The 26877-nt window shown below is 47.1% G+C and overlaps 1 protein-coding gene across 2 annotated transcripts in view; it reads left to right on the forward strand.

Annotated features, from left to right (window-relative positions):
- syt12 (synaptotagmin XII) overlaps nt 1-26877 on the forward strand; it is a 354836-nt gene that overhangs the window by 275694 nt on the left and 52265 nt on the right. Inside the window, exons 3-4 of one of the 2 annotated variants that reach the window (XM_072518902.1) lie at nt 205-264; nt 9479-9672. In XM_072518902.1, the coding sequence (XP_072375003.1) occupies nt 231-264; nt 9479-9672 (228 nt within the window). In that variant the 5' untranslated portion in view covers nt 205-230. The remainder of the gene's footprint in view (nt 1-204; nt 265-9478; nt 9673-26877) is intronic. The other variant, XM_072518903.1, reaches the window with a different exon arrangement.

Below are 26877 nucleotides of genomic sequence, written 5' to 3' on the forward strand. Positions count from 1 at the left end.
AACAGCAGAGGCTACCATTCCTTCATTGCCCTGCACAGCACCCTGGGAAGGACAGCAACTCAGAGACAACTGTGTTAAATTATCTTAACTTCCTTACAAAATATTAACAAAATTAGATTTCTACTTCACTTTATGAAGGGTTTTATACAGCACTATTTGTTAGATTCCTGTGGATTATGCAATTGCCCTGTTTCTCATTTACAGGCAAGTTCCAAAGCCAACCATCCACCATGGAAGAAAACCCAGCAGAATATCCCACAAGTGGTGAGTTACCTTTAACACCAAGCAGCACAGCTGCTCCTTCAGTAAATGATATATTCGGACCATAAGAAGCATGCAGATAATCTGACATCCTCAAAATCATCTGTTTGGCCAATGGAATGTGACTTTGGCAGGAGGGTTAAATGGATGTAGTAGCAAATTGGGTGCTCATTTTCTGCTTCGTTTCCTCGCCACGCCCACAGTCAGAGCAACAGAAATATGTGAGAAGGGAAATTATAAAAGGGAAATTATAAAAAGTGAAAAGTGACACACTTACACAAACACAGGTCAGGGTTACTTTTGTGCATGAGTGTACAATTGATGGTTGTGAATCAGCCGCCCATTTTATATCTCTTGTGCACTTCAATGGAAATAAAATTCTAGAGAGTTGTAAAATGGGATAACAATTTGGTATCACCAATTTCACACTATTGAACAAAATTAATTTCACACTATTGAACAAAATTAAGATCTACGCCGTATTGTGGGAGGCAAGTGGGATTCAGCAGAATTACAGAACAAAGGAAATTGTGCAGGCTTCATGGCGGGCATGCTGATTAAAGCAGATTCAAATGGACCAGGAGTAAACTAAGTTCCTCCAGATACCACTTGGAATATGGCTTAAATAATAATCTTTATTGTCACAAGTAGGCTTACATTAACACTGCAATGAAGTTACTGTGAAAAGCCCCTAGTCACCAAATTCCGGCGCCTGTTCGGGTACATGGAGGGAGAATTCAGAATGTCCAAATTACCTAACAGCACGTCTCTCGGGACTTGTAGGAGGAAACCGGAGCACTTGGAGGAAACCCACGCAGACACGGGAGAACATGTAGACTCCAAACAGACAGTGACCCAAGCCAGGAATCGAACCTGGGACCCTGGAGCTATGAAGCAACAGTGCTACCCACTGCAGTACACTGCATTCTGACTGAAAAGGGAATAAAGGTGGTTCTTACTGAGACTTTCCATTAACTCAGCGTCAGAGCAATGGTGAAACCACTTTGCTCACATGCTCGCTCCAAAGTCCCAGATTTTCATCTCTGGCTCACGAAACATGAGTCAGACACTTTTGCAATGCAAGCTTCTGCAGAATCCCATTTCCACCATATTTTTGCCTCTGAGAGATGCGGGCAGAGAGGGCTTAGGCTTGATGAGCCACTATATAGTGTAAGAGGGGTGTGGTGTGGAAGCAGGCTGGTTAGAAGCCCCATCTCAGTTCTTGGGGAGCAGCCTAGCTCCAACATTGTTCCAATGCTCCCAAACCTCACCCCCATCCACCTCCATGCCCCCTCCTACTGCCGTATTCCCCATATCTCCTATACCCTATCATATCTCCCATACTTCCTCCATGTCCCCATATCTCTCATGCCCCTCTATTCCCTGCATATCTCCCATGGTGCCCCCATGCCCCACATGCCCCACATGCATCCTCCGTAGCCACTATTCAGTAACCGCTGTGGATAGACCTCAAGATGACATTTGAATTGACATTAAAAAATAAACTTCTAACAATCAAAATAATCCAACAGTCCAAAGTTGTGCATGTTAGGCTTTGCCCTTAAGTGTCCAAAGGTTAGGTGGGGTTATGGGGATAGGTCGGGGTGTGGGACTGGGTGGCTGCTCTTTCAGAGGGTAGGTGCACACACAATGAGTCAAATGGCCTCCTTCCGCACTATAGGTATTCTATGAATATAATAGAACTGTTATTCAAGCACACTGCGTACTGAAAAAAAACTTCTCATTCATAAAAGCCACTCAAAAAACACCTTCAAGTTGTCAATCTATTATAAAAGCAAACCTATTTAATTTATCACATCAAAGGCAGATAATCCTTTAATAACCTCTTGAAATTGTCAATCAAAATCTGAACATAGATCCCTGCTGAGACCAGTGGCTTTTGAAGCTCTGCCAAACATTCATAAAAGCTCAGTTATAATAACAAACCCTGGGAAATGTAAACAATGAAGTCTATTGAAACTGAACACGAGATAGCCTTTTTTATCTTAGCTACATCAGATACCTTGTCAACCATAGTAGTCCAGTTGCAGGTGGGAGACTATTTCTCTCAGTGAAAACTGGTGAAGGTATTTTATTCAAATTAAAAGTGTTGTGATAATTTACATCATTTTAGATTATTACAGTTGAGATCTCAAGTAGTGTTTTATTCTATTTTGAATGCATAAGAACACTTTTTCAAATGGGAAAAGTATTCTAATACATCTCAACACTTGAACAATGCTGGTCAATGTAATTGTCAACTTATGTTTGCAGGGGCAGCACGGTGGCGCAGTGGGTTATCCCTGCTGCCTCACGGCGCCGAGGTCCCAGGTTCAATCCCGGCTCTGGGTCACTGTCCATGTGGAGTTTGCACATTCTCCCCGTGTTTGCATGGGTTTCACTCCCACAACCCAAAGATGTGCAGGGTAGGTGGATTGGCCACGCTAAATTGCCCCTTAATTGGAAAAAATGAATTGGGTACTCTAAATTTATATTAAAAAACCAAAGAGATCTTGGGTGCTATTCTCCCCCCCCCCCCATGCCGGGTGGGAGAATCGCCGAGGCGCTGCGCGAATCGGGCCACGCCGCCCCGACTCCCGCACGCGATTCTCCAAGCCCCCGGAAACCAGCGGCGTGCGATTCGCACCGGGCCGCTCGGAGAACCGGTGAGCGGCCATCCTCCGGCCGGATGGGCCGAGCAGCCGCTACGACACAAAAGGTTCCCACCGACGCCGTCCAGCCCTGGCCGCTGCCGGCGGGAACTCAGCGGGAACGCTGGGGGTGGGGGGGGGGCTCCGGGCTCCTTCACCGAGGTGGCCTCCGATGGGGTCTGGCCTGCGTAGGGGCCCACCGATCGGCGGTCCGGCCTCTCCCCCCATGGGCCTACCTCCTTCCGCGCGCGGCCCCAGAACGCCGGCTCCATGTTGGTGAGGGGCCAGCGTGCGTAAGACGTTCCCCGCACATGCGCAGGATGGCGCGGCCCAACTGCGCATGCGCAGGTTGGCGCGGCACCCATTTGGCGCCACGTAAGGACGCTGGAGCGGCGTGAACCACTCCAGCGCCGTGCTGCCCCCTATGGGGGCCAGAATATATTATGTCCGGGCCCTGTTTGCGCCGTCGTGAAACGTGACGGCATTCACGACGGCGCGAACACTTGGCCTCAATATCGGAGAATCGCCCCCCCTTATGTTTGCAGAACATAGTGCTGCGAAGAATCACTGCAGTTAAAACACATCTATATTAAAATACAACATCCAATAGTGACCTTGTCAAAACATTTAACACTTACCTGTCAGAATGTTCCCAATTCCTCAGCATGTTCCCTAATGATTACGAAGGACTGCATTTGTGTGGAGTTGGGTGGACTTTGGAGATCCTAGAAAATGTTGGGTGGGACTCAAATGTTAAAGCCCTACCTCCATTTCCAGTAGATATGATTTTTGCTGAGAGGGAAATTGCACAAGCGCAAAACACAAATCTACTGGGTTATTTAAAATTAGACCTCACTTCAAACAGACCAAATTTACACTCCCCCTGCAGCCTGAACCCATAGTGTGAAATCCACAAATTTAGGGTGAAGGAGTAAAAACTTCTGAAGGCTTCAATTAATGTCTGTAACCCACAAACAGTTAAAACACTGAAACCTTACGTCAGAGGTTAAGGTTTGTGGCAGACCACACGGTGGCAGAAAGGCAGGGTAGGATGGGGAAGGGGTGAAAGAGGAAGGGAAGATCTGTGTGATCCCTCCAGGAAAAGAGCTTGTCATAAGGGCAGAAAGCCTAAGAAAATGGGCACAGCAACTTTCCACATGTGGCCGCACTAGTATCTATGTTGGCGGATTGCGGATCTATGTTGCTCAGATGTGTTAATACAGAGAGTCGGACCCTTCTGTAGCTGGCAAGGTGCAGCCATCTACATGGCTGTGTCTTGTGAAGCTTTACCAAAATTAATTGACCAATGTGCAGTCTTTTATTAGAGAAAGTCAATAGTCAGCATTATAAAATCTATAGTTCCCTAGGGGGGGCCCATGATGGACCATTTCTTCCAACTAACGAGTTCTAAATAACCAGTTTTTCTAACTAACCAGTTGGCCAAAGATGGCACTGACATTTCTCCTCCAACAAACCTGCAAGACTCCTCCAGCTTCTTCCCTCATGGCAGGAACCAGTGCCCAGGTGGCCCTTTTTTCAGGCACAAGAGGTAATCCACCCACATCCTCATCAGGGTCACCGCTCCAAACTGCTTCTGGTGTAGGCAGTCACAACTCAATCCTGCCGCGGAAAATGTTCATGTTGGCCTCGTTTTTAATGGAGGCCAAGTTGGGAGATTTTCAAACTCAACCTTTCCTGTTTCCTCGGCAAAAATCCAGGCTGCGCTCGCCAAAGGGAAGTTGTTTTTTTGAGGGCTTCCAAGACACATACCGGCACATGAAAATAGCAGGATGTGGGGCAATTCACATTTCCGATAGGCCTCATGATGGCAACCCCCACCTCAAACACGGTGTGTGTGGACCTGAGGCTCTTGGCGATCCTTGAAACAGACAGACAGAAATAATGCAGGGCCAGGAAGGGAGAGGAAATCTGTATTTGCAGGCAAAAACATCAAGATTTCAAGTTTTGAGACCCACATTCCTGCCTCCATTGGGCATTGAAAATCTGGTCCAAAGTGGCAATCATTTGCGCCAGCCCCAGCTGAATCCGGGATATGAAGCAGAGTGACATTTCGTCCCCAGATGGTCTCACCCATCTTCATTCTTGTGCCAGATTGGACCCTGATGCTGAACTCAGGCTGCATTTCCATAAGAATTTGAGAATCTTGGTGCAGCACTTGGTGTGAACACAGCAGTTCATTCCGGTAGGTTCCTGTGAGTTTTCCAGGAGAAAACTTCCTTTTAAGAGAACAGTACGAAGTCTTACAACACCAGGTTAACGTCCAACAGGTTTGTTTCGATGTCACTAGCTTTCGGAGCGCAGCTCCTTCCTCAGGTGAATGAAGAGGTCTGTTCCAGAAACACATATATAGACAAATTCAAAGATGCCAAACAATGCTAGGAATGCGAGCATTAGCAGGTGATTAAATCTTTACAGATCCAGAGATGGGGTAACCCCAGGTTAAAGAGGTGTGAATTGTATCAAGCCTTACTTTAAGAGAAGTGTTATCTTCAATTTAAATTTTACCAAGTTGATTACAAGAGAAGGAATGTTTTCCTGGTAAATTGTTTTTTAATGTGGTTTTACTCATTTGCAATAAGAAACAATGCCTCTAGAAGTAGTGTGTGTTTCTATTTTAGCTTTAATAATCTATTAATAGTCGATGCTTCACTGCTGGAACCCATATTCCAGGATTAGAATTTGTCACCTTCATTAGTCTTCAAAAATGGCACAATACTACCAGGCAATCTGAAAGCTGCTGCAAGGCCATCTAAAATATGAGCTGGAGGAGGCTCATTAAGGCCACCTGAGGATCTAATGGCCCATTTTCAGTCACTGTAAAACATGTTATCAATTTAAAATGCACAGAACTTATTTTCCCAGAGGTTTTATATTTTTCATTACAAGTGACCAAAAATCCACTAAAAAGACTTAGCCAAGGGATCATTCCATAGACTTGTAATCAACTTATTAAGATTGATATTTAAGATTGCACTGTCCTTAATCAGAATTTTACTCTTGGATCTCACTGGAGCAAAGCACTGAATTAGTTTTACACTGATACTCAAGTTCTAGTGCTTTTGCATGTGAGAAGATGGCTGATGAAATAATATGAGAAATGGGGACCAGAGTGTGTTTGACAGGGACTACTGGAAATAAGGCATCTTGAAACTTCCAAACATTTATGAAATATTTGCAACTATATACAGGGACAGATAAGCATGAGACTCCTTCCAGAGGCATCGCTCTCTGCGTTCTTGTGACACGTGATCTGAGATCGCCCATGATGTATTTATATTGTTATTAAACCTTTATACTGCAGCCGAGACCATTAGGGCAGGAAATCTCATTGTGTTTTATACCTGAGATTCTGCTGAGGCCTGGGCATCAGTCTAGCACGCGAGTGAAGTAGTTTCACCTCTGCTCCGATGCTGAGTTAATGGAGTGAGAATAATACATCCTCCAGTAGAGTGTGGTGTATTCCTGGAGCTGGATTTTGGTCATGGAGGTGGGAAATAGGAATGGTCTCTTTTTGTGTCAGAAACCCAGCCATAGTGGGGAAACTGGCTGAAGTTTGGATTTTCACAGGTACGAGCCCTTAATAAATACAGAGATGGGTTTCCTGTCCAATTTAAAACTAATGGGGGCAGGAATTTAGGCAGGTGTCAGGCAACCAAGTCAGCCTCCACTGAGGCTGCTGGTTGCCCTGAGGGAGTGAATTTGTGCCAAAACCTCCCACTGCACCACACGGATTTGAGATATCATAGAGTGGTCGGAGGGCTGGTACACATAAGGGAGAGGAAGGTTTTCTTCACAGAGAGTAAAAGGAGGAGGCAATCTTATCATGCAGCAGGAGTCACCTCTCTGTTCATCGTCATCTCCCTCTGCCTTGAATTCCTCCTCCACTCCCGATGTGTTGTCCCCTTCCAAGGCTTCTCTGTCCTCAAGGCCCATACCTCTCTGGAGGACCATGTTATGAAGAGTGCAGCAGACCACCACAATGATTGAGTCATTGCAGAAGAGTATTGCAGGGTCACCGGTCCAGGCATTAGACTCAGTGCCTTCTGAACGTGCAATACCCCATCAGTTGTGAATTTGATGTGTTGTCCGGCCTTGATGAATGGGCATCTGTCAACTGATGTGTCAGTATGCAGCAGATACTGCAGAGGTCTGCACTGATGAGGTTACAGATGCCTGTGACCATCTGCTTGGAGAGGTGGCATGGTGGCATAGTGGTTAGAACTGCGACCTCACAGCGCCAGGGATCTGGGTTCAATTCCAGCCTTGGGTGACTGTGTGGAGTTTTCACGTTCTCCCCGTGTCTGCATGGGTTTCCTCCATGTGCTCCTGTTTCCACCCACAGTCCAGAGATTTGCAGATTATGTGGATTGACCATGCTAAATTGCCCCTTATTGTTCAAAATGTGTAGGTTAGGCGTGGTTATGGGGATAGTGTGGGTGAGGTGGGGTGGGGGAGGTAGGCCTGGATAGGTTGCTTTTTCAGAGGGTCGGTGCAGGCTCGTTGGCCCAAATGGCCGCTTACAGGCATCTTCGCCCATGCCTGTAGATTCTGTGCTGAGATTAGTGTTTCCTTCACCAACATGCCTCTCATCTGTTTCCTCTGGCCTCCTAATGCTCAGTCCTCTGTCATTCCTGTGCAGGCTGCTGTTTCCTTGTACTCAGATGGGGCCCACACAATGCCAGGAGGGTGATGACCCCTTGAGCTGGCAAAGGTCTTAATGCTGGTCCTTCCCCTGAGCTGTGATCGTTTGAATTACACACCTCTTCAGCAAGCGTTTTCATGTCGCCTTGTACCAACAGTAATTCACATAATCAGTACTTGGAACTAGAGCTCTCTATGAGGCAAAAGCCCTTTGGTGTCATTCAAGCCCCATTTGAGATAAGGGGACAAAAGCATTGCCCTACTCGACAGATGAGCTAAGATAGCTCTGTATCTGTCATGTGTGACCTTGTCCAGACTGGTATTTATTTGACAAAAGCAAGCATATTATGGTGAATATGCAAAAAGATTCCTGTTTCCAGGGCAGGGTTAATTTTTTTAAATAAATTTATAATACCCAATAATTTTTTTCCAATTAAGGGGCAATTTATTGTGCCCAATCCACCTACCCTGCACATCTTTGGGTTATGGGGGTGAGACCCACGCAGGCACGGGGAGAATGTGCAAACTCCACACGGACAGTGACCCAGAGCCGGGATCGAATCCGGGTCCTCGGCGCCAGGAGGCAGCAGTTCTCCTGGCTAGTGTGAAGAATTGTTCTTGTAAAAGCCAATTATTTATTTATTTAACTTAAAGGGTTTTCTGTTTAATTATAACCCAGACATCGTGAATTCCTAGGTGGCTATCCATGTAAAGGAACACTCCATTGGGAGAGCACTGTAGATGTTAAAGTATGCCTGATTTATTTAATCTAATTTTTTCCTTGTGGTCTCACAATTTAAGTGCACCTTCTCTGTAGCCCTACTAGTTCCCTATTTCTCAGTTCCTTGGTTGGGAGTGAGGGCACACATGATAGATGAAGCAACCTTACTTTTGTCCTAATTCCCAAATCCACATGGGTAGCTTCCTGATTGAGTCTGGAATCATGGTTTCACTCCCAAGAGTACTCCCAGAGTGCCCGTCTGCTTCTCGACCATTCGGCTAAGATCATGGGAAGGATCAAGCCTGAGATCAGGTGTAATGCCTGTTTTTGTTAGCTTGGATCGAGTATGTCGCTTTTCTGGGACCATGAATTGGATTCAATTTGAATTGTTTTTTGGTACAAGCAAAGAGATAGATTACAGGTTTGCCCTATTCACTCTGTACACCAGCTGTGAGAAAGGAATAAAAACATTTTTTAGCAGCACGGGGACACAGTGGGTTAGCCCTGCTGCCTCACGGTGCCGAGGTCCCAGGTTCGATCCCAGCTCTGGGACACTGTCCGTGTGGTGTTTGCACATTCTCCCTGTGTTTGCGTGGGTTTCACCCCCACAACCCAAAGATGTGCAGGGTAGGTGAGTTGAACACGCTAAATTGCCCCTTAATTGGAAAAACATTAATTGGGGACTCTAAATTTTTTTTTTTTTTTAAACATTTTTTAAAGTCAGTCAGCTGCCAAAGCTGATTTGGTTTTCTTTTTACAGGATTCATTATTGCGCCCGTAGGTTTTATATATTCTTTTTATTGACTTAACGTCTTTGTAGTTTTGCTCATTCTCTTGTAACGCTCATAGCACTTCTTTCTCATGAGTCTTTCATTCTCGCTTGTTTATCATCGATCCCACTTACCGGTAAGTAAAACCCTGTAAACACCTTCCTTCATGTATGACACCTGTGCACGTCATCTGGCCATGTAAACACAGTTCTGTAGTTTCAGCACTCAGCTTTGTCGCCCCAGTGCTGTGGTATACACAGGCAAAAATAGCCCTCTAAGAACATAACTTGAGTCATATAAGCCTCTAGTCATAGCCCGCTTGTGAATATTCGGGTACAGTTGGGTGGACAAAAGATTCTCTTTGCATGTCCACATTATTAACCATGGAGATGGTTTATTGTTTCTTCCATCAGTGATCAAAAATCCACCTGGCTGGGAAATAGGAATATATGGATCAGGAGTCCTGATTATCCTGATGATTGTTGGAGTGAACTTATGGAAACTGTGGAAATCTGGAAATTATCCTTCCCCCTCGCCTTTCCCAAACTATGATTACAGATACCTGGAACAGAAATACGGAACTTCATACTCTGAGGTCCGGCAAAAGGTAAGACTATTGATGCTCATTAATGGTAAGACCCCATAAGGTAAGTCTTTACTGCTTGGGCAGTGACCTATGCAAGCAGATTAGACACATATTAGGCAAACCACACAATTTCCATTCTGTTAATGTTTCAGAAAGTCATTGGAGGAGAAGGTGGCACAGTGGTAATGTCACTGGATTAGTAATCCAAGGGCCCAGGACATTACTCTGGGTACAGGCATTCAAATCCTGCTGTGGCGGCTGGAGGAATTTAAATTCAATTCACAAGTGTGGAATTTTGTTTTTTAATTTTAGAGTACCCAATTAATTTTTTCGAATTAAGGGGCAATTTAGCGTGGCCAATTGACCTACCCTGCACATCTTTGGGTTGTGGAGGCGAAACCCACGGAAACACGGGGAGAATGTGCAAACTCCACACGGACAGTGAGCCAGAGCAGGGACCGAACCTGGGACCTCAGCTCCGTGAGGCAACAATGCTAACCACTGCGTCACCGTGCTGCCCCCCAAATGTGGAATAAAAAGCAAGTCTCAGTATTGGCGACCAAGACAACTATTGTTGTAAAAATCCATATGATTCACCAAATCCCATTAGGGAAGCAAATCTGCCATCCTTACCCAGTCTGGCCTAGATTTGTTTTTAGGGGGTCGGTTCACTCGCCGGGGGAACTGAAGGAGAAATATGGGCTTACAGATGCTGATGGATTCAGGTATCTCCAGGTGTGTACCTGGGTCAGAAGGTACTTTCCAGCCTTCCCGGTGAAGCAGCCTTCTTTTTTGCTCGAGCGGATTTTATCCTGCTCAGGGTCGGAGGTGGCCAGTATGTCGGGCATATACCAGTGGATAGTGGAGGAGGAGACATGCTCGGTTGAGGGTGTGAAGGCAAAGAGGGTAGACAAGCTTGGAAGAGGTTTGGAGCGAGGCACTGAGGAGTGTGAATGTGACCTCATTCTGTGCGAGGCTGGGCCTCATCCAGCTAAAGGTAGTGTTTCGAGCACACCCCACGAATGATTTGGTTTATCGATGGGGTGGAGGATAGATGTGATTGGTGTTTGAGGGGGCCGGCACACCACCCACACATGTTCTGGTCATGCTCAAAGCTGGTGGGCTTCGATAGGTCCTTTTTTGATACCATGTCGGCAATCCTGAACAGTGGATTGGAGCCTGGCCTACTGATGCCGATTTTGGGAGTTTCGGATGTGCCAGAGATCCAGACTGGGGCAGACGTCCTGGCCTTTGCCTCACTGTGATAAGGAGGCGGATCCTCTTGGGCTGGAGGTTGACTACATCGCCAATCGCCTCGGTTGGCTGTGTGACATGATGGAGTTTTTGCACCTTGAGAAGGTCAGGTTTACCATGAGCGGGTCGGTGGAAGGGTTTTACTGTAGATGGTGTCCATTTATAATGTACTTCAAAGAGCTGGTCACTGTTAGCTGTTGGGGGGGGGGAAGGGTGGGTTGGGGGGGTTTAGTGGTGAGGTTTTGTGTGATAATGGGAAGTGCGTGGGGTCTTACTGTTTTGTTGTTATTTTTTGTTTTTTTATGCTTTATATAGAAATTGGTAAAATAATAATAATAATCACTTATTGTCACAAGTAGGCTTCAATGAAGTTTCTGTGAAAAGCCCCTAGTCGTCACATTCCGGCGCCTGTTCGGGGAGGCCGGTACTGGAATTGAACCCGCGCTACTGGCCTTGTTCTGCATTACAAGCCAGCTGTTCAGCCCACTGTTATAATAAAAATATTTCCAAGAAACAAACTTTGAAATGGCCGGGCACAGGTTTCCCAAACTTTTCTGGCCAGTGGCCAAGGACCCTTTTGATTTCCCAATAGTACTGACAGAACACCTGAGAACATTTCTTGTTGTGTTGAAGAGTTAAATCGTAAAAATATGAGGGCTGGATTCTCCAGTCCCTCAGCCATGTGTTTCGCTGGCGCAAACAGAGAATCACACTGGCCGGAGAACTCTGGTCATGATTGTTTTACGCAATGAGTGCAAACATACAAAAACAAATTGATAGGAGTATTTACTATTTTTTATATGTATACATTTATTATAATTAAAACATTCTCTTATTCAACAAAATACTTTTTTTAAAATTTAGAGTACCCAATTCATTTTTGCCAATTAAGGGGCAATTTAGCGTGGCCAATCCACCTACTCTGCACATCTTTGGGTTGTGGGGGTGAAACCCACGCAAACACGGGGAGACTGTGCAAACTCCACACGGACAGTGACCCAGAGCCAGGATCAAACCTGGGACCTCGACGCTGTGAGGCAGCAGTGCGCAACAAAATACTTAAGTCTTACCATCTTTTTGTCGTTAAAAAAAATGTTTAGAGTACCCAATTCATTTTTTCCATTTAAGGGGCGATTTAGCATGGCCAATTAAACTACCCTGCACATCTTTGGGTTGTGGGGGCGAAACCCATGCAATCACGGGAAGAATGTGCAAACTCCACACGGACAGTGACCCAGAGCCGGGATTGAACCTGGGGCTTTGGCATCATGAGGCAGCAATGCTAACCCACTGCGGCACCATGCTGCCCTCTTTTTGTCATTTTTAATAGGAGGAGTAATGCTGCTTCTTTTGCTCACAAGTTCCTTCAATATTAGAAGTGCTGCTGGAGAGCTGAATTCTCATATCAGACATCACAGATACATACTCACACTCTCACCTCTCTCTCACATATACACATACACACTCTTACCTCACACACACACTTTTCCCTTTCACCCCCTCACCCCCACCCTTCTCTCTCTCTCACACACACATACACACTAACCTCCCTTTCTTTCTCTCTCACACACACCTCTCCCCTATACACACTCACCCCTGCACTTTCCTCTCTCTTTCACATATATACATCCAGAAGGAGGGGGTGGCATGGTGGTATTTGTTATATTACCATGATTGGTAATATGTTGTATTCTTTGCCCTTTCTTCCAGAATGACCCAATGTAGTGTTGACAAAGATTATACCAATCAAAAGATTGAAACAAAACTAATTTATTATTACACTACTAATTAAATGAAGTTTGCACACTCTACTGAGCTACAGATAATAATTAAGTGATATTGAATCTCTCTTACAGTACTCAATAATCTAACTAATCACTAATTACACTATGGTCTAACCTCGTGTTAACTCTATCTACTCTAATATTCTTATGCTTTCACCATGCTTTCTCCTTATGCTACTCCCAGAATTCCCTCAGAGTATGACTTAAATACAGAGAAGTAGTAACGCTCTCTAGTGTTTGATTTACACAGAGATGTAATTATTAACCCTTCACTAACCTGACTATATACATTCTTCTTTTGAAGACAAAATGCTCAAATGTTTTATTAATCTGGATCTTGCAGGGAAGGTCAAATTTTGCTATGACTACATCATATTTAGTCTTATCTTCGTCCGTAGCAAATTGAAATGAGTTATACAATTCTATGCCATCATTAGAAATGAAGCTAATTTCCAATCATTACTTGCATCATTTAAATCAGAAGCCAACAGATATAACTGAAACTGTTGCTTGAACACTCGGCAGTTAACAGCTAGTTTACCGGTGATCCAGAGTTGTCGAGGAGCGTGAGCTTTCTCCATCAGTCCTGGATTATTCGCTGTCTCACAGTAACAGATCTGTTCTTCAAAATTCAAGTTGGGTGTTAGTTTTTTGTTGACTAGTTTCTTACTAAACGAACTATATTGCTTCAGCAGTCATCTGGTACCATGTTATATTACCATGATTGGTAATATGTTGTATTCTTTGTCCTTTCTTCCAGAATGACCCGATGTAGTGTTGACAAAAAATATACCAATCAAAAGATTGAAACAGAACGAATTTATTATTACACTACTAATTAAATGAAGTTTGCAAACTCTACTGAGCTACAGATAATAATTAAGTGATATTGAATCTGTCTTACAGTACTCAATAGTCTAACTAATCACTAACTGCACTCTGATCTAACCTCATGTTAACTCTATCTACTCTAATCTTCTTCTTATGCTTTCACCATGCTTTCTACTTATGCTACTCTCAGAATTCCCTCAGAGTCTGACTTAAATACCGAGAAGTAGTAACGCCCTCTAGTGTTTGATTTACACAGAGATGTAATTATAAACCTTCCACTAACCTTTTAAAAATATTTTTATTAGGGTATTTGCAATTTTTCTAATAATAACAATAACAGCGACATAAACAAGGTGCAATAAACATTTCCACCCCATCACAATCTTCGCACGCCCCAACCATAAAACAATAGTCTGGCCTCCCTCCGCCCCCCCCCCCCCCCTTCCCCCCCCCCCCACCCCCCGCCCGCTCCCCCTCCTTTTTGGAATTCTGCTTCTGCTGACATTTTAATTTTCCCCGAGAAAGTCGACGAACGACTGCCACCTCCGGGTGAAACCTAACATTGACCCTCTTAAGGCAAACTTTATTTTCTCAAGACTGAGAAACCCAGCCATGTCACTAACACTCGGGGACTTTGAATCCCTCCACGTTAATAAGATCCTGTCTCCGGGCTACCAGGGAGGCAAAGGCCAAGATGCCGGCTTCTTTCACCCCCTGGACTCCCGGCTCTTCTGACACTCCAAAGATCGCCACCTCCAGACTCGGCACCACCCGTGAGTACCGTGGACATCGCCTTAGCGAAACCCTGCCAAAACCCTCTAAGCTTCGGGCATGCCCAAAACATGTGGACATGATTTGCTGGGCTTCCCGCGCACCTCGCACACCTGTCCTCTACCCAAAAAAACGTGCTCATCAGGGCCACAGTGTGCCCGGTGGACTACCTTGAACTGTATCAGGCTAAGCCTAGCAAATGATGAGGATGTATTAACTCTGCTTAGGGCATCCGCCCACAGACCCGATTCTATCTCTTCCACCTAGCTCATCTTCCCACTTGCCCTTAAGCTCCTCCACCGGCATTTCCTCTGATTCCAAAAGTTCCTGGTAGATATCTGATACCTTCCCCTCTCCCACCCATGTACTGGAGACTACTCTGTCCTGTATCCCGCATGGAGCTGCAGTGGGAAGGCCGGAACCTGCCTTCTCAAGAAGTCTCATACCTGCAAATACCTAAACCCATTCTCTGCTGGCAATTCAAATTTATCCTCCAAGGCTTTCAAGCTGGGGATGCTCCCATCTATAAATAGATCCCCCATCCTTCTAATTCCTGCCCTTTGCCATCTCCGGAACCCACCATCCAGTCTAGCCAGTACAAACCAATGGTTATTATAAATCGGGGTCCAAACCGATGCTCCCTCCACTCTCTTATATTACCTACACTGCCCCCAAATTCTCAGAGCCGCGACTACCACCGGACTTGTGGAGTATTGGGCCGGCGAGAACGGAAGAGGTGCCGTTATCAGTGCTCCCAAACTTGTGTCTTTACATGACGCCGCCTCCATCAGCTCCCACACCGACTACTCCCCCACTACCCACTTCCTAATCATGGCTATATTAGCCGCCCAGTAGTAATTACAAAAGTTCAGCAGCGCCAACCCACCCACCCCCCGACTGCTCTCCAGCAACATTTTCTTCACTCGTGTGGTTTTACCTGCCCACAGAAAGCCCAAAATAATCTTATTCACCCGCTTGGGATGAAGATGGGGAGGCACTGAAAGACAAACAGAAATCTGGGGAGAACCGTCATTTTCAAGGTCAATACACCGCCCCCCCCCCCCCCCCCACCCCCTCCCCCAAATTACCAAATTCCCCTAGGATCCGCATAACATCCCACATCCCCTCCAACAGGTCTGAAATAGACAAGAGCAGGTCATCTGCTAAAGCAAAACCCGGTGCTTCACCGCCCCCTCCCCCCCACCCCCAAACCCCGAACCAGCTCTTTCCAGTTCCTAGAGGCTCTTAACGCCATGGCCAGTGGAACTATCGCCAGAGCAAACAGTAGCGGGGAGAGGGGACACCCTTGTCTCGTCCCTCGGTGTAGTTTAAAATACCCTGACAGTTCGTACGCACACTCGCTACTGGTACCTGATAGAGCAACCGCACCCAGTCAATAAAGCCCTCACCAAACCCAAACCTTCCCAGCCCCTCCCACAGGTAATCCAACTCCACCCAATCTAAAGCCTTCTCCACATCAATCGCGACAACCACTTCCATCTCCTCTCCTTCTGAGGGCATCATAATAACATTTAAAAGCCTTCAAACATTGGCCGTGAGTTGTCTGCCCTTTACAAATCCTGTCTGGTCTTCTCCTATCACTCCCGGGTCACAATTCTCTGTCCTTGTGGCCAATATCTTAGCCAGCAATTTGGCGTCCACATTCAGTAGAAAGATTGGCCTGTATGACCCACATTGCTCCGGATTCTTCTCCCGTTTCAGGATCAATGAAATCGAAGCCTGCGACATTGTTGGGGGCAGGACTCCCTTCTCTCTTGCTTCATTAAATGTCCTCACCAGCAGTGGGCTCAACCTCTCCGGAAACGTCTTGTAGAATTCCACCGGATAGCCGTCCGGCCCCAGGGCCTTGCCTGATCGCATGCCCTCCAGCCCCTCAATTATTTCCTCAATTTCAACTGGGGCTCCCAGCCCTTCCACCAGATCCTCACCCACCCTCGGGAACCTCAACTGACCTAAAAACTGTCTCATCCCCTCCACCACAGCCGGGGGTTCTGACTCATATAATTTGCTGTAAAAGTCCTTAAACACCTCATTCACCGCCACTGGGTCCAGGACTGTGCAATCACCTCTACTCTTTACTCTCCCTATCTCCCTGGCCGGCTCCCTTTTTCTGAGCTGGTGCGCTAATATTCTGCTTGCCTTTTCCCCATACTCATAGATCGCCCCCCTTGCCTTCCTCAGCTGTTCCACCTCCTTCCCTGTAGTCAACAGCTCAAACTCCACCTGTAACCGCCGCTGCTCTCTCAGTAGCCCCGCGTCCGGGGCCTCCGAGTATCTCCTGTCCACCTGGAGTATCTCCTCAACTAACCTATCCCTCTCAGCCCGTTCCACCTGGGCCGTATTGAGATTAATTCCCCTCTGACCACTGCCTTCAAAGCTTCCCAGACCGTTGCTGCAGAGACCTCCCCCATAGCATTTGTTTCCAGATAGTTCTGGATGGACTTGTTCACCCGCCCATGGACCGCCTCGTCTGCTAACAACCCCACATCCAGCCTCCATAGCGGACGTTGTCCTCTTCCCAATCTAACCCTTAGATCCACCCAATGCGGGGCATGATCCGACACTACGGTTGCCGAGTATTCAGTATCCACCACCCCCTGCATTAGAACCCTGTTCAGAACAAAAAAGTCGATGCGAGAGTATACCTTGTGATTATGTGAGAAAAAAGAAAACTCCTTCGCCCTTGGCCGTGCAAACCTCCATGGGTCTACTCCCCCCATCTGTTCCACAAACCCCTTCAATTCCTTTGCCACGGCTAGCACCCTCCCTGTCCTGGATTTTGACCGGTCCAATTCCGGATCAATGACTGTGTTAAAATCTTCCCCCATGATCAAGTTATATGACTCTAAGTCTGGGATCTTACCTAACATCCACCTCATAAATTCCACATCGTCCAAATTCAGAGCATATACGTTCGCGAGTGCCACCCGCACCCCCTCCAGCTTCCCACTCACCTGCCCCCGTGTCTGACACGATTCTCCCTGCCTCGAATACCACCTGTTTATTAATCAAAATCGCTATCCCCCTGGTCTTTGAGTCCTGCCCTGAGTGGAATACTTGGCCAACCCACCCCGTTCTCAATCTAGTCTGGTCTGTAACTTTTAGGTGTATCTCTTGTAACATTGCCACGCCCGCCTTCAGCCCCCTCAAATGTGCGAATACGCAAGGCCTCTTGGCCGGCCCGTTCAGCCCTCTAACATTCCATGTAATCAGCCTGGTAGGGTGACTCCCCTCTCCCCCCCACTCCCCGCCGACTAACCATCACCCTTTTTAGGCCAGCCTCCAGCTCGGGTCCCCCGCCTCCTCAAACCCCCCCCGGGCATCCTCCGTCCTCGACCTCCCATTTGTCCCCTAGAAACAGTTCCTCCCCTGTCAGCAAAGCTGCTCCCCCCCCCGCCCCCCACCGCCTCCCTCCCCCCTGGCAACAACACCAGAAACCCAACCCCCCATATCAAGCTCAAGGTTATCACCTGCTCACCCCCCACTGAGCTTCCGCGAGTCAGCTGACCTAGCTGACCTGATAGCTCCCACCCATGGCACCAAACATACTGTTTCTCCATTATTCTCTCACCTCTCCTCCCACTTGGACATACATATTCAAAGCATCACATTCCCTTGTAAACAGACAGCAGAAAAGAAGGTGGGAAAACAACCACAGAAAAAACAACCACAGAAACCTTCCCTCCACCCAGCTCCCAGTAAGACTAAGTTAACTTTAGCCATCAAAACAGTCCCTTATTGCACATAACACTACTTAGTCAAACCAGCACAAAAGTGATTGTCAACAAATCGCCATTGCAGTACTCTCCCCAAGGATTCTGTGTCTTTAGTTCATATCCAGTCATTTTTCCCTGATGAAAGTCAATGCCTCGTCTGGTGGTTCAAAGTAAAATTCCCGGTCCTCATATGTGACCCACAGACGGACTGGGTACAACATCCCGAACTTCACCCCCTTCTTAAAGAGGGCCGGTTTTGCCCGATTAAACCTGACTCGCCTCTTGGCCAAATCCGCGCCTAGGTCTTGATAAATGCGCAGCTCACAATTCTCCCACCTGCTGCTCCGTTCTTTTTTGGCGCACCGCAGAACGTGTTCCTTGTCCAGGAATCGGTGCATAGTACCACCATCGCCCTCGGCGGTTCGTTCACTCAGGGCTTCTTCGCGAGGGCTCTGTGCACTCTATCCACTTCCAGGGGCCGAGGGAACGCCTCAGCCCCCATCAACTTCTCCAGCACGTTCGTCACATAGGCCCTCGCATCCGATCCCTCACTGCCCTCAGGGTGGCTGACGATTCTCAGGTTCTGCCTCCTGGACCTGTCCTCCAGCTTCTCTTGCATTCTTTTCTGGCAGTCATTCATCACCTCTACCTTGGTCTCCAGCACGGTTAGGTATTCCTCGTGCTTGGACCTGTTTCGCCACCCCCTGGATCGCACGTCCGTGGATTTCTTGATTCTACACCACCTGATCAATCGAAGCCTTGATTGGATCCAGCGTGTCCTTCTTAAGCTTGGCGAAGCGATCTTCAAAAAACTTCACCAACTGCTCCGTCGACCGCTGTGCCATCTCCCTGCGGCCCTTCTTCTCCGCCATGCTTTCCCGCATTGACAGCTCTGCTCGCGTATTTCTTGTAGAACTTTGTCTTCTCAAAGGGCCACTTCTGGTCCAATTCTCCATACACTGGAGGGGGATTTCTCCTCACCGACTCACTCTCCACCGATTCATCCAATAACATCTGGGGGAAAACGGGAGAAAAAGTTCCAAAAGTCCATCACAGGCAGAAGTTATCAAATGTGCGACCTACTCCTCCATGGCTGCAACTGGAACCATTAACCTGACTGTATACATATCATTACAGTATTGTCACTGGACTAGCAATCCAGAGACCCAAGGTGAAGATCTGAGGGTAAAAGCAAATTACTGCAGATGCTGGAATCTGAAACAAAAACAGAAAATACTGGACAATCTCAGCAGGTCTGACAGCATCTGTCGAGAGAAAAGGGAGCTAACGTTTTGAGTCTGGATGACTCTTTGTCGAAGCTTTGTCAGAAAGTTGTGAGAAGATTTAACAGAGGTATTTAAAATCGCAAGCAGACTGAACAGAATAGACAGGGAGAAACTGTTCCCATTGCTGGAAGTGTTGTGAACCAAAGGACGTCAATTTAAGATGAGTGGCAAAAGAAGCAATGGCCAGGCAAAAGTATTTGTACCCAGCTTGTGGTTGCACTGGAATGCACTGCCTGGGAGTGTGGTGGAGACAGATTCAATTGTGGCTTTCAATTGAAAATTGGAGAATTATCTGAGGTGAAAAAGGTTGCAGGGCTTCAGAGAAAATGTGCCTGAGTGGGACTAGCTGAGTTGCTCTTATGGAAAGCTGACATGGACATGAAGGACCAATTGGGCCTCCAACTGTTCTGTATGATCCTATGATCAGTATGATGGTACAATGCAGTCATAGGGGTGTGGGTGGCGCCTACCAAGGAGCAGTGTCAAGTGGCACAGTGGGGGGACTTCCATTGGGGAAACCCGTGCCCATGCTGGGGGTTCCCTCTGGTGGGGGGGAGGGTCCATGTGTCTGGGTTGGGGAATTGATGAAATTCCGGGGGCATGGGGTCATAGCGGGGACAGGGTATCTGTGCCTGTTGGCGCAGGGGGGGAGGATTTCAATCTTTTTAGATCGGGGCACCCTTTATAGCCTGCCCTACCAGCATGACATCATGGATTTTAAAAAACTTAAGTGTCAAGACATATGAGGGGAAAAGCTAGCAGTGGAGTTGGCAGGCAGCACACCGTTCTGCCCACATTAGATCACATTGAGTTAAAAATGATAAAATACCACCCTGTATCTTATTTTCAGAAATGGTAGAAATGAGGATGTTTAGAATTGCCCATTCTACAGATGTCTTTCGGTCTGCATTTCACCTGCAATCATTAGTTATTGGTTTGCCAAGCTGCAAACCCCGTTTTAAATCAACGGGCAACAGGAACAGATAAGATATGGGTACACTTCACATTGTTACCTTTCAGAGGCTAAAGTAACGCAGGGCCAATGGAATTCTGGCAAACTGTGCAACCATGAAGCAAACTGGAAATTGAATTTATATTGAGCCTTTAAATATTTTCAAGTCCGACAGTTGCTCACAGGAGTGTATGGGTGCAATCTTCTGTTTGCAGACAAAGTGCTCCCACCAGCAGGAAATTTTGGCGGAATTCTCCATTCCTGAGACTATGGGCTGGATTCTCCGTCCTTGCATGCCAGATTTCTAGTTCAGCGCACTGGCGGGATGCTCCGTTCCGCCGGCTGGTCAATGGTGTTTCCCATTGTGGGGCAGCCCCATGCCATCAGGCAACCCCCGGGCTGCTGGCAAAATGGAGCATCCCAATGGCGGAGAATCCAGCCCTGGCCGGGGCTGGGTTCGTGGACTTCTAAGACAGCAAGACTGGCGCCGTACACGGACGCATTCAGCGACCGTTAAAGGGCTAGCACCGGTGCCACGTGGAACACAATCAATTCCAATGGGAAACGGTGCGGTATTTGCCGGATTTGCGATTGACACTCAGAAGGTTGGCAAGCTGCAGCCACATATACACTTCACTCCCCACACACACCAGCCCAGCCAATAAGACGGCAGCGAGGAGAGTGGCACCCCCTTTTACGGACACCGAACTTGCGACCCTGCTAGAGGCGTGGAGGAGAGACTCTTATGTAGGGAGGCACTGTACTACTGTTAAGTGGAGACAAGAGTTGAATACAGCCTCATCATAATGAGCCAGAAAAACATCTCGGTGTCCCTATGACATTTTCTATGAATTAACTGGAAGTATTCAGGAAACTGCCAAGGGAGCCAAGCAGTTCTTGGTTATAAAGCAAAAGTTGCAGATGCCTTTCTACTCATTTGGAGTGTCCCTTGTCAGCAGTACTCCTGGCAGATTGCAAATGCACCACGATTGATTGAAACAGGGATATAAAGAGAGGTAAATTGATTGGAAAGAATAATTGAATCCAATCATGTGACAGACTTTTTCTTTTTATAAATTTAGAGTACCCAATTATTTTTTTCCAATTAAGAGGCAATTTAGCTTGGCTAATCCACCTACTATGCACATATTTGGGTTGTGGGGGTGAAACCCACAAGGAGAATGTGCAAACTTGGACAGTGACCCAGGGCCGGGATCGAATCCGGGTCCTCAGCACCATGAGGCAACAGTACTAACCACTGTGCCGCTCCTATCATGTGACAGAATTAACAAATACCTCCAGCTCATGAACCTGAGATACCTACTCCTGGCAGTTATGCAAAAATATTAGCAGTTCAATATGAGTACATTTATTTGTTTTAAATTTTATTTTGTGGAATGTGGGTGTTGCTCGCAAGGTCAGCATTTGTTGCCCATCTCTAATTGCCCTTGAACTTTCTGGCATGCTAGACCATTTGAGAGGGTAGTTAAAGGTAGTTAAGACTATTTTAGAGGGGTATCGAATCCACGATAAGTAGAACGCATCGGCAATAGTAGAAATTTACGAACAAGGTTTATTTCAATACAATTCCAATACTCCTCCAATCCCCTAAGGGTCTCCTTCCCTGACCTGCAACCAGGCCAGGGTTTATATGCAGCTTGGGCTCTCCTTGTTAAGGGGAAGCCTTGCCCCCTTGAAGGAGAAGTTTATATTCCAGGGAGGTCATGAGAAACCATATGGTCCTGATCCCAGGACCTCCATTGAGGTTATAACAAGAGTAGTAGCTGTGGTTGTGGCTCTGGAGTCACATGTCGGCCAGACCAGCTAAAGATGGCAGATTTCCTTTCTTAAAGGACATGAGTGAACCAGATGAGTTTTCACAACAATCAATGATAATTTCATTGTCACGATTAACAAGACCACGGTGGGCAGCACGGTGGCGCAGTGGGTTAGACCTGCAGCCTCACGGCGCCAAGGTCCAAGGTTCGATCCTGGCTCTGGGTCACTGTCCTTGTGGAGTTTGCACATTCTCCCCGTGTTTGCGTGGGTTTCACCCCCGCAACCCAAAGATGTGCAGGCTAGGTGGATTGGCCACGCTAAATTGCCCCTTAATTGGAAAAAAATGAATTGGGTACTCAAACATTTTTTTAAAAACAAGACCAGGGTGGCACGGTGGCGCAGTGGTTAGCACTGCTGCTTCACAGCGCTAAGGACGCAGGTTCGATCTCAGCCCCGGGTCACTGTTTGTGTGCTGTTTGCACATTCTCTCCATATCTGCCTGGGTCTCACCCCCACAACCCAAAGATGTGCCAGGGTAGATGAATTGGCCATGCAAAATTATCTCTTAATTTTTTAAAATAAATTTAGAGTACCCAATTCATTTTTTTTTCAATTAAGGGGCAATTTAGCGTGGCCAATCCACCTAGCCTGCACATCTTTGGGTTGTGGGGGCGAAACCCACGCAAACACGGGGAGAATGTGCAAACTCCACACGGACAGTGACCCAGAGCCAGGATCGAACCTGGGACCTTGGCGCCGTGAGACTGCAGTTCTACCACTGCACCCCCGTGCTGCCCAATTGTCTCTTAATTTGAAACAAAAAGAATTGGATACTCTAAATTTAAAAAAAAACAATTAACGAGACCAGCTTTATATTCCAGATTTTATTAACATCATTCAAATTTGATTTGAACCCGTGTCCCCAAAACATTAGCCTGGGCCTCTGGATTACTAGCCCAGTAATATTAACACTACACCACCATCTCTCACTCTTGAGGTAATTCAGTGTGTGAGTTAGCGACTACCCTTCCACCTCTAAAACGCACATTTGAGCTCAGTCCAGGTTGACAGGATGAAAACCATCTCTCTATTTACTGTGGATATCATATTAAATATTAGTCTAAAGTTATAATTAGGCGCAATAGCACAACTGCTTAAAATTCAACAGAAGGGGGCAACTATCCTCAGGCAGCTGATATAACACCGCTCACCTGGTGGAAACTAGGAGAGAAGCAGTTAAACCTTTGGAGGAGGCCTTTCCCAATACATTCCCTCCATTAAATTTTCATAGAATTTCACAGAATCCCCCTCGTGCAGAAGGAGGTGATTTTGCCCATCGAGTCTGCAACCCTCCGAAAGAGCACCCTACCTAGGACCACTCCCCCGCCCTTTTCTTGTAACCCTACCTAACCTGCACATCTTTGGACACCAAAGGGCAATTTAGCATGGCCCCCAATTCACCGAACCTGCACATCTTTGGACTGTGGGAGGAAACCGGAGCACCCGGAGGAAACCCACACAGACACAGGGAGAAAGTGTACACTCCACACAGACAGTCACCCTAGGTCAGAATTGAACTGGGTCCCTGGCACTGTGAGGCAGTAGTGCTAACCACTGTGCCACTGTGCTGCCCTTAATGATGTATCCAACTTAAAGATGTGCAGAATAGGTGAATTGGCCCTGCTAAATTGCCCCTTAATTGGAAAAAGAATTGGGTACTCTAAATTTTTTTTACAAATTCTTTTTAAATTGCCGGTGGGGTCCATACACAGACTAGGTCTTGATTATGTAATCTGGGGCCCAATCTATTCAGGCCTGAGTTGGAGGAGATAGGCAAGGTGACAGGGCATGTACCACTCTTTACTGTTGACTTTCCAGCAATTTGTTTTGTTTCTGTTTTTAATTTATGGAGTGAACAGACACTGAATACATTTATTATGTTTCCCCTCTGATTTGCATAATTTATTCACCCCCTTCTGCTATAAATACACAATTCCAATCACAAAATAATATCATTTTATAATTTGTTATGGAGTTAGATTAAGATCCTGGCTGCATGACTCATTGACACTGTCAATTTTCTCCCAACATTTTCACATCACAACCTTAATGTGATATGACTGCAGCCATGACAGGCTGTCTAGTTTACTTTCCATTTACCAGGCATTGAAAGAACTAAATCAGTTGGTGTATCATCTCTTATCAAGTATAATGTCAAAATTGAATGGAAGAAAGTCAAGGCAATGGGTAACTCTGCCGGAAATGTACAGTCAAGACAATTTGAAATGTTTCTGTAATGCTTATGATAAATTTTATGAATAAAGTATATTTTTTTGAATTAAAAAAAAAAAAATCACCTCTTATCAAGCATCGCTTCTCGGCTTTTTGGCTAAGATCAAGTGTAGTCTCATTTGATCGAGAGAAGCTGAGGATTTCGATGCCGATCGTGGATTGGAGAACTCGGAGGGATTGAAGTCGTCAAAGAGGAAACGTTTGGAGCTTGGCTGCTATTGGTGGATCTACATGCTGGCCGAAACCTCTGGTTTAGGCCTAACGCCGATACAGTTTCACACCCAACGAACGAGCTATGGATGCAGCTGCATCCCGACCACCAGGCTGGGGAGTGCGAAACACTGCCCGAGTCACAGTGAAGAAAACGGAAGGAGAGTCACCTTTGGATCGGATACTCTTCGTGAAGCGGGTGCTGCTCGAGTGTTGTGGGTTTAAAGCAACAGAAATCTTCTGCTTGCAAAACTTCCCCAAGAATGGTTTCTTTGATGTCACCTTCAAGAGCGTCGCAGCGTGCATCAAATTCTTGAACGTCTTCAAGGAAAAAGGTAACCAGAGTCCCCTGTCGATCCTGACTGCGGAGCCTCTGTTTACGCTACCGGCACAGCGAAATCGGGTTGTTACACTGCACACGTACAACCCCCACGTCCCTGTGTCTGATGTGCTCACGTTCCTCGCCAGGTACGCTGAGCTGAAAAGTGACAGCGTGCAAGTGAAAGACACCTTCGGCATCTGGACAAGTGAGCACCAGGTCAAGGTGACCCTAAGAACGGACAGCAACGGAGCCATCCTGCATCCCCCCTCCAATTTCGCTATTGGAGTAAATGGTGGCTACCTCTACTACGTGGGACAGCCACGAGTATGCCACACCTGTGGCAAAACGGGGCATGTTGCCGCAAACTGCAGTGTGACCTTCTGCAAAAACTGCAGGCAGGAGGGACACATGACTAAGGACTGCAAAGAAGACAAGTGCTGCAACCTGTGTGGGGAGGCCGGCCATCTTTACAGGGCCTGCCCGAAACGCGGGGCGACATACGCTCAAATCATCAGCAGCGGAGTTAAAAGGGCGACCAGAGAGGAGGTGCATACACCCTCCACCGAAAAAGACACCACGGCTCAGAATGAGGAAAAGCAACAGAAGGGCCCCCAACAAAAAGAGGAGGCCCCAGCACCTCCTGACAACCCAACCCCAGCCCCATCTGATGAGGAACACTCAATGGAAGAGGAAGAGGATGGGACAAAGAATAAAGAGCTCTGGGAAACAGTGAACAGGGACAAACGAAAGAGAAAACAAAAAAACAAACTGAAGAACCCCCCGAGGGGCAGTGGCAAAAAGCGACACCTCTCAGCCGGCGCACTTAGCGCCGACACCTCATCCGATGAGGGAAAACAGGACAAGAATTGGCCTCAAATAAAGAGGCAAAGCACCAACGTGGAACGGAAGGCACAGACCCCCCAGACCACCGACCGGGAAGAAAACAAGGTCACAGACCAACCCCCGATAGCAACGAGCAGCAACAACCCAGGTGAAGACCGGCCTGCAACCCCAACACCTACTGACTGCCACGACGAACCCCAGGGCTACACCACCCCCCCAATGCATCTGCATCAAAATCACGGGGCCAGTACGGACCAGAACAGTTTTCTCAGCCCTGCAACTGTGCTAAAGTTTGCGAGCACCACCGGCATGCTGGGGAACATCCAACAGCTGGAACAGCCAACTGTATAGACTCTGGACTCTTGAGACTGGTAAATCTACCTTTTTATAATGGGTTTAAAAATTGCATCCATAAATGTGCGAAGCATCAAAGATACTTCGCGGTGTGTAGCCACACTCAACTATTTGGCAAATGTAAAAGCTGACCTACTGTTCCTGCAGGAGTGCGGAATTCCGCACCTCAGCAACTACAGGCGCTGGTCGAGCTGGTGGTCCCACGGGCCATCCATCTGGTCAGGAGGAAACGACTGCCGCTCCTCCGGCCTGGGTATTCTGCTGCGGGGAGGCAACTTCACCATCTCCGACGTTAAGGAGGTGGTGGGCGGGCGCCTCCTCGTAGCAGACGTGAAATACAAAAACACCCCTCTCAGACTTATCAATGTGTACGCCCCGGCCGTAAAAAGTGAGCGGCTGGCAGTCCTTCAGCAACTCCCAGTGCTGTTGGCCACCTCCAAGCCGGTCATCCTGGGTGGTGACTTCAACTGCATCATCGATGCGGCTGAACGATCCAGCAAAGCCGACAGCAAACTAGACGCTACGTCCAGACTCCTGATGGAAACGGTAAAAGACGCCAAGCTGCTCGACGTCTGCAGCAACCCTGCAGACGGAGCGCAGCGTAGATACACATGGTCACGGTCAGACGGGTCAGTCCGCTCCAGGATAGACTTCTTTTTTGTGTCCCGAGCTTTCACGGTCAGGTCCACCGACGTAACGCCGGTGTTCTTCTCTGACCACTGCCTCCTACTGGCCGACTGCCACCTGCAGGAAGACCAGGGGGTAGGCAGGGGGACATGGAAGCTAAATGCAAAACTGCTGACCCCTGAGA

This window comes from Scyliorhinus torazame, chromosome 10 (genome assembly GCF_047496885.1).
Source record: "Scyliorhinus torazame isolate Kashiwa2021f chromosome 10, sScyTor2.1, whole genome shotgun sequence".
NCBI classification, from domain to species: Eukaryota; Metazoa; Chordata; class Chondrichthyes; order Carcharhiniformes; family Scyliorhinidae; genus Scyliorhinus; species Scyliorhinus torazame.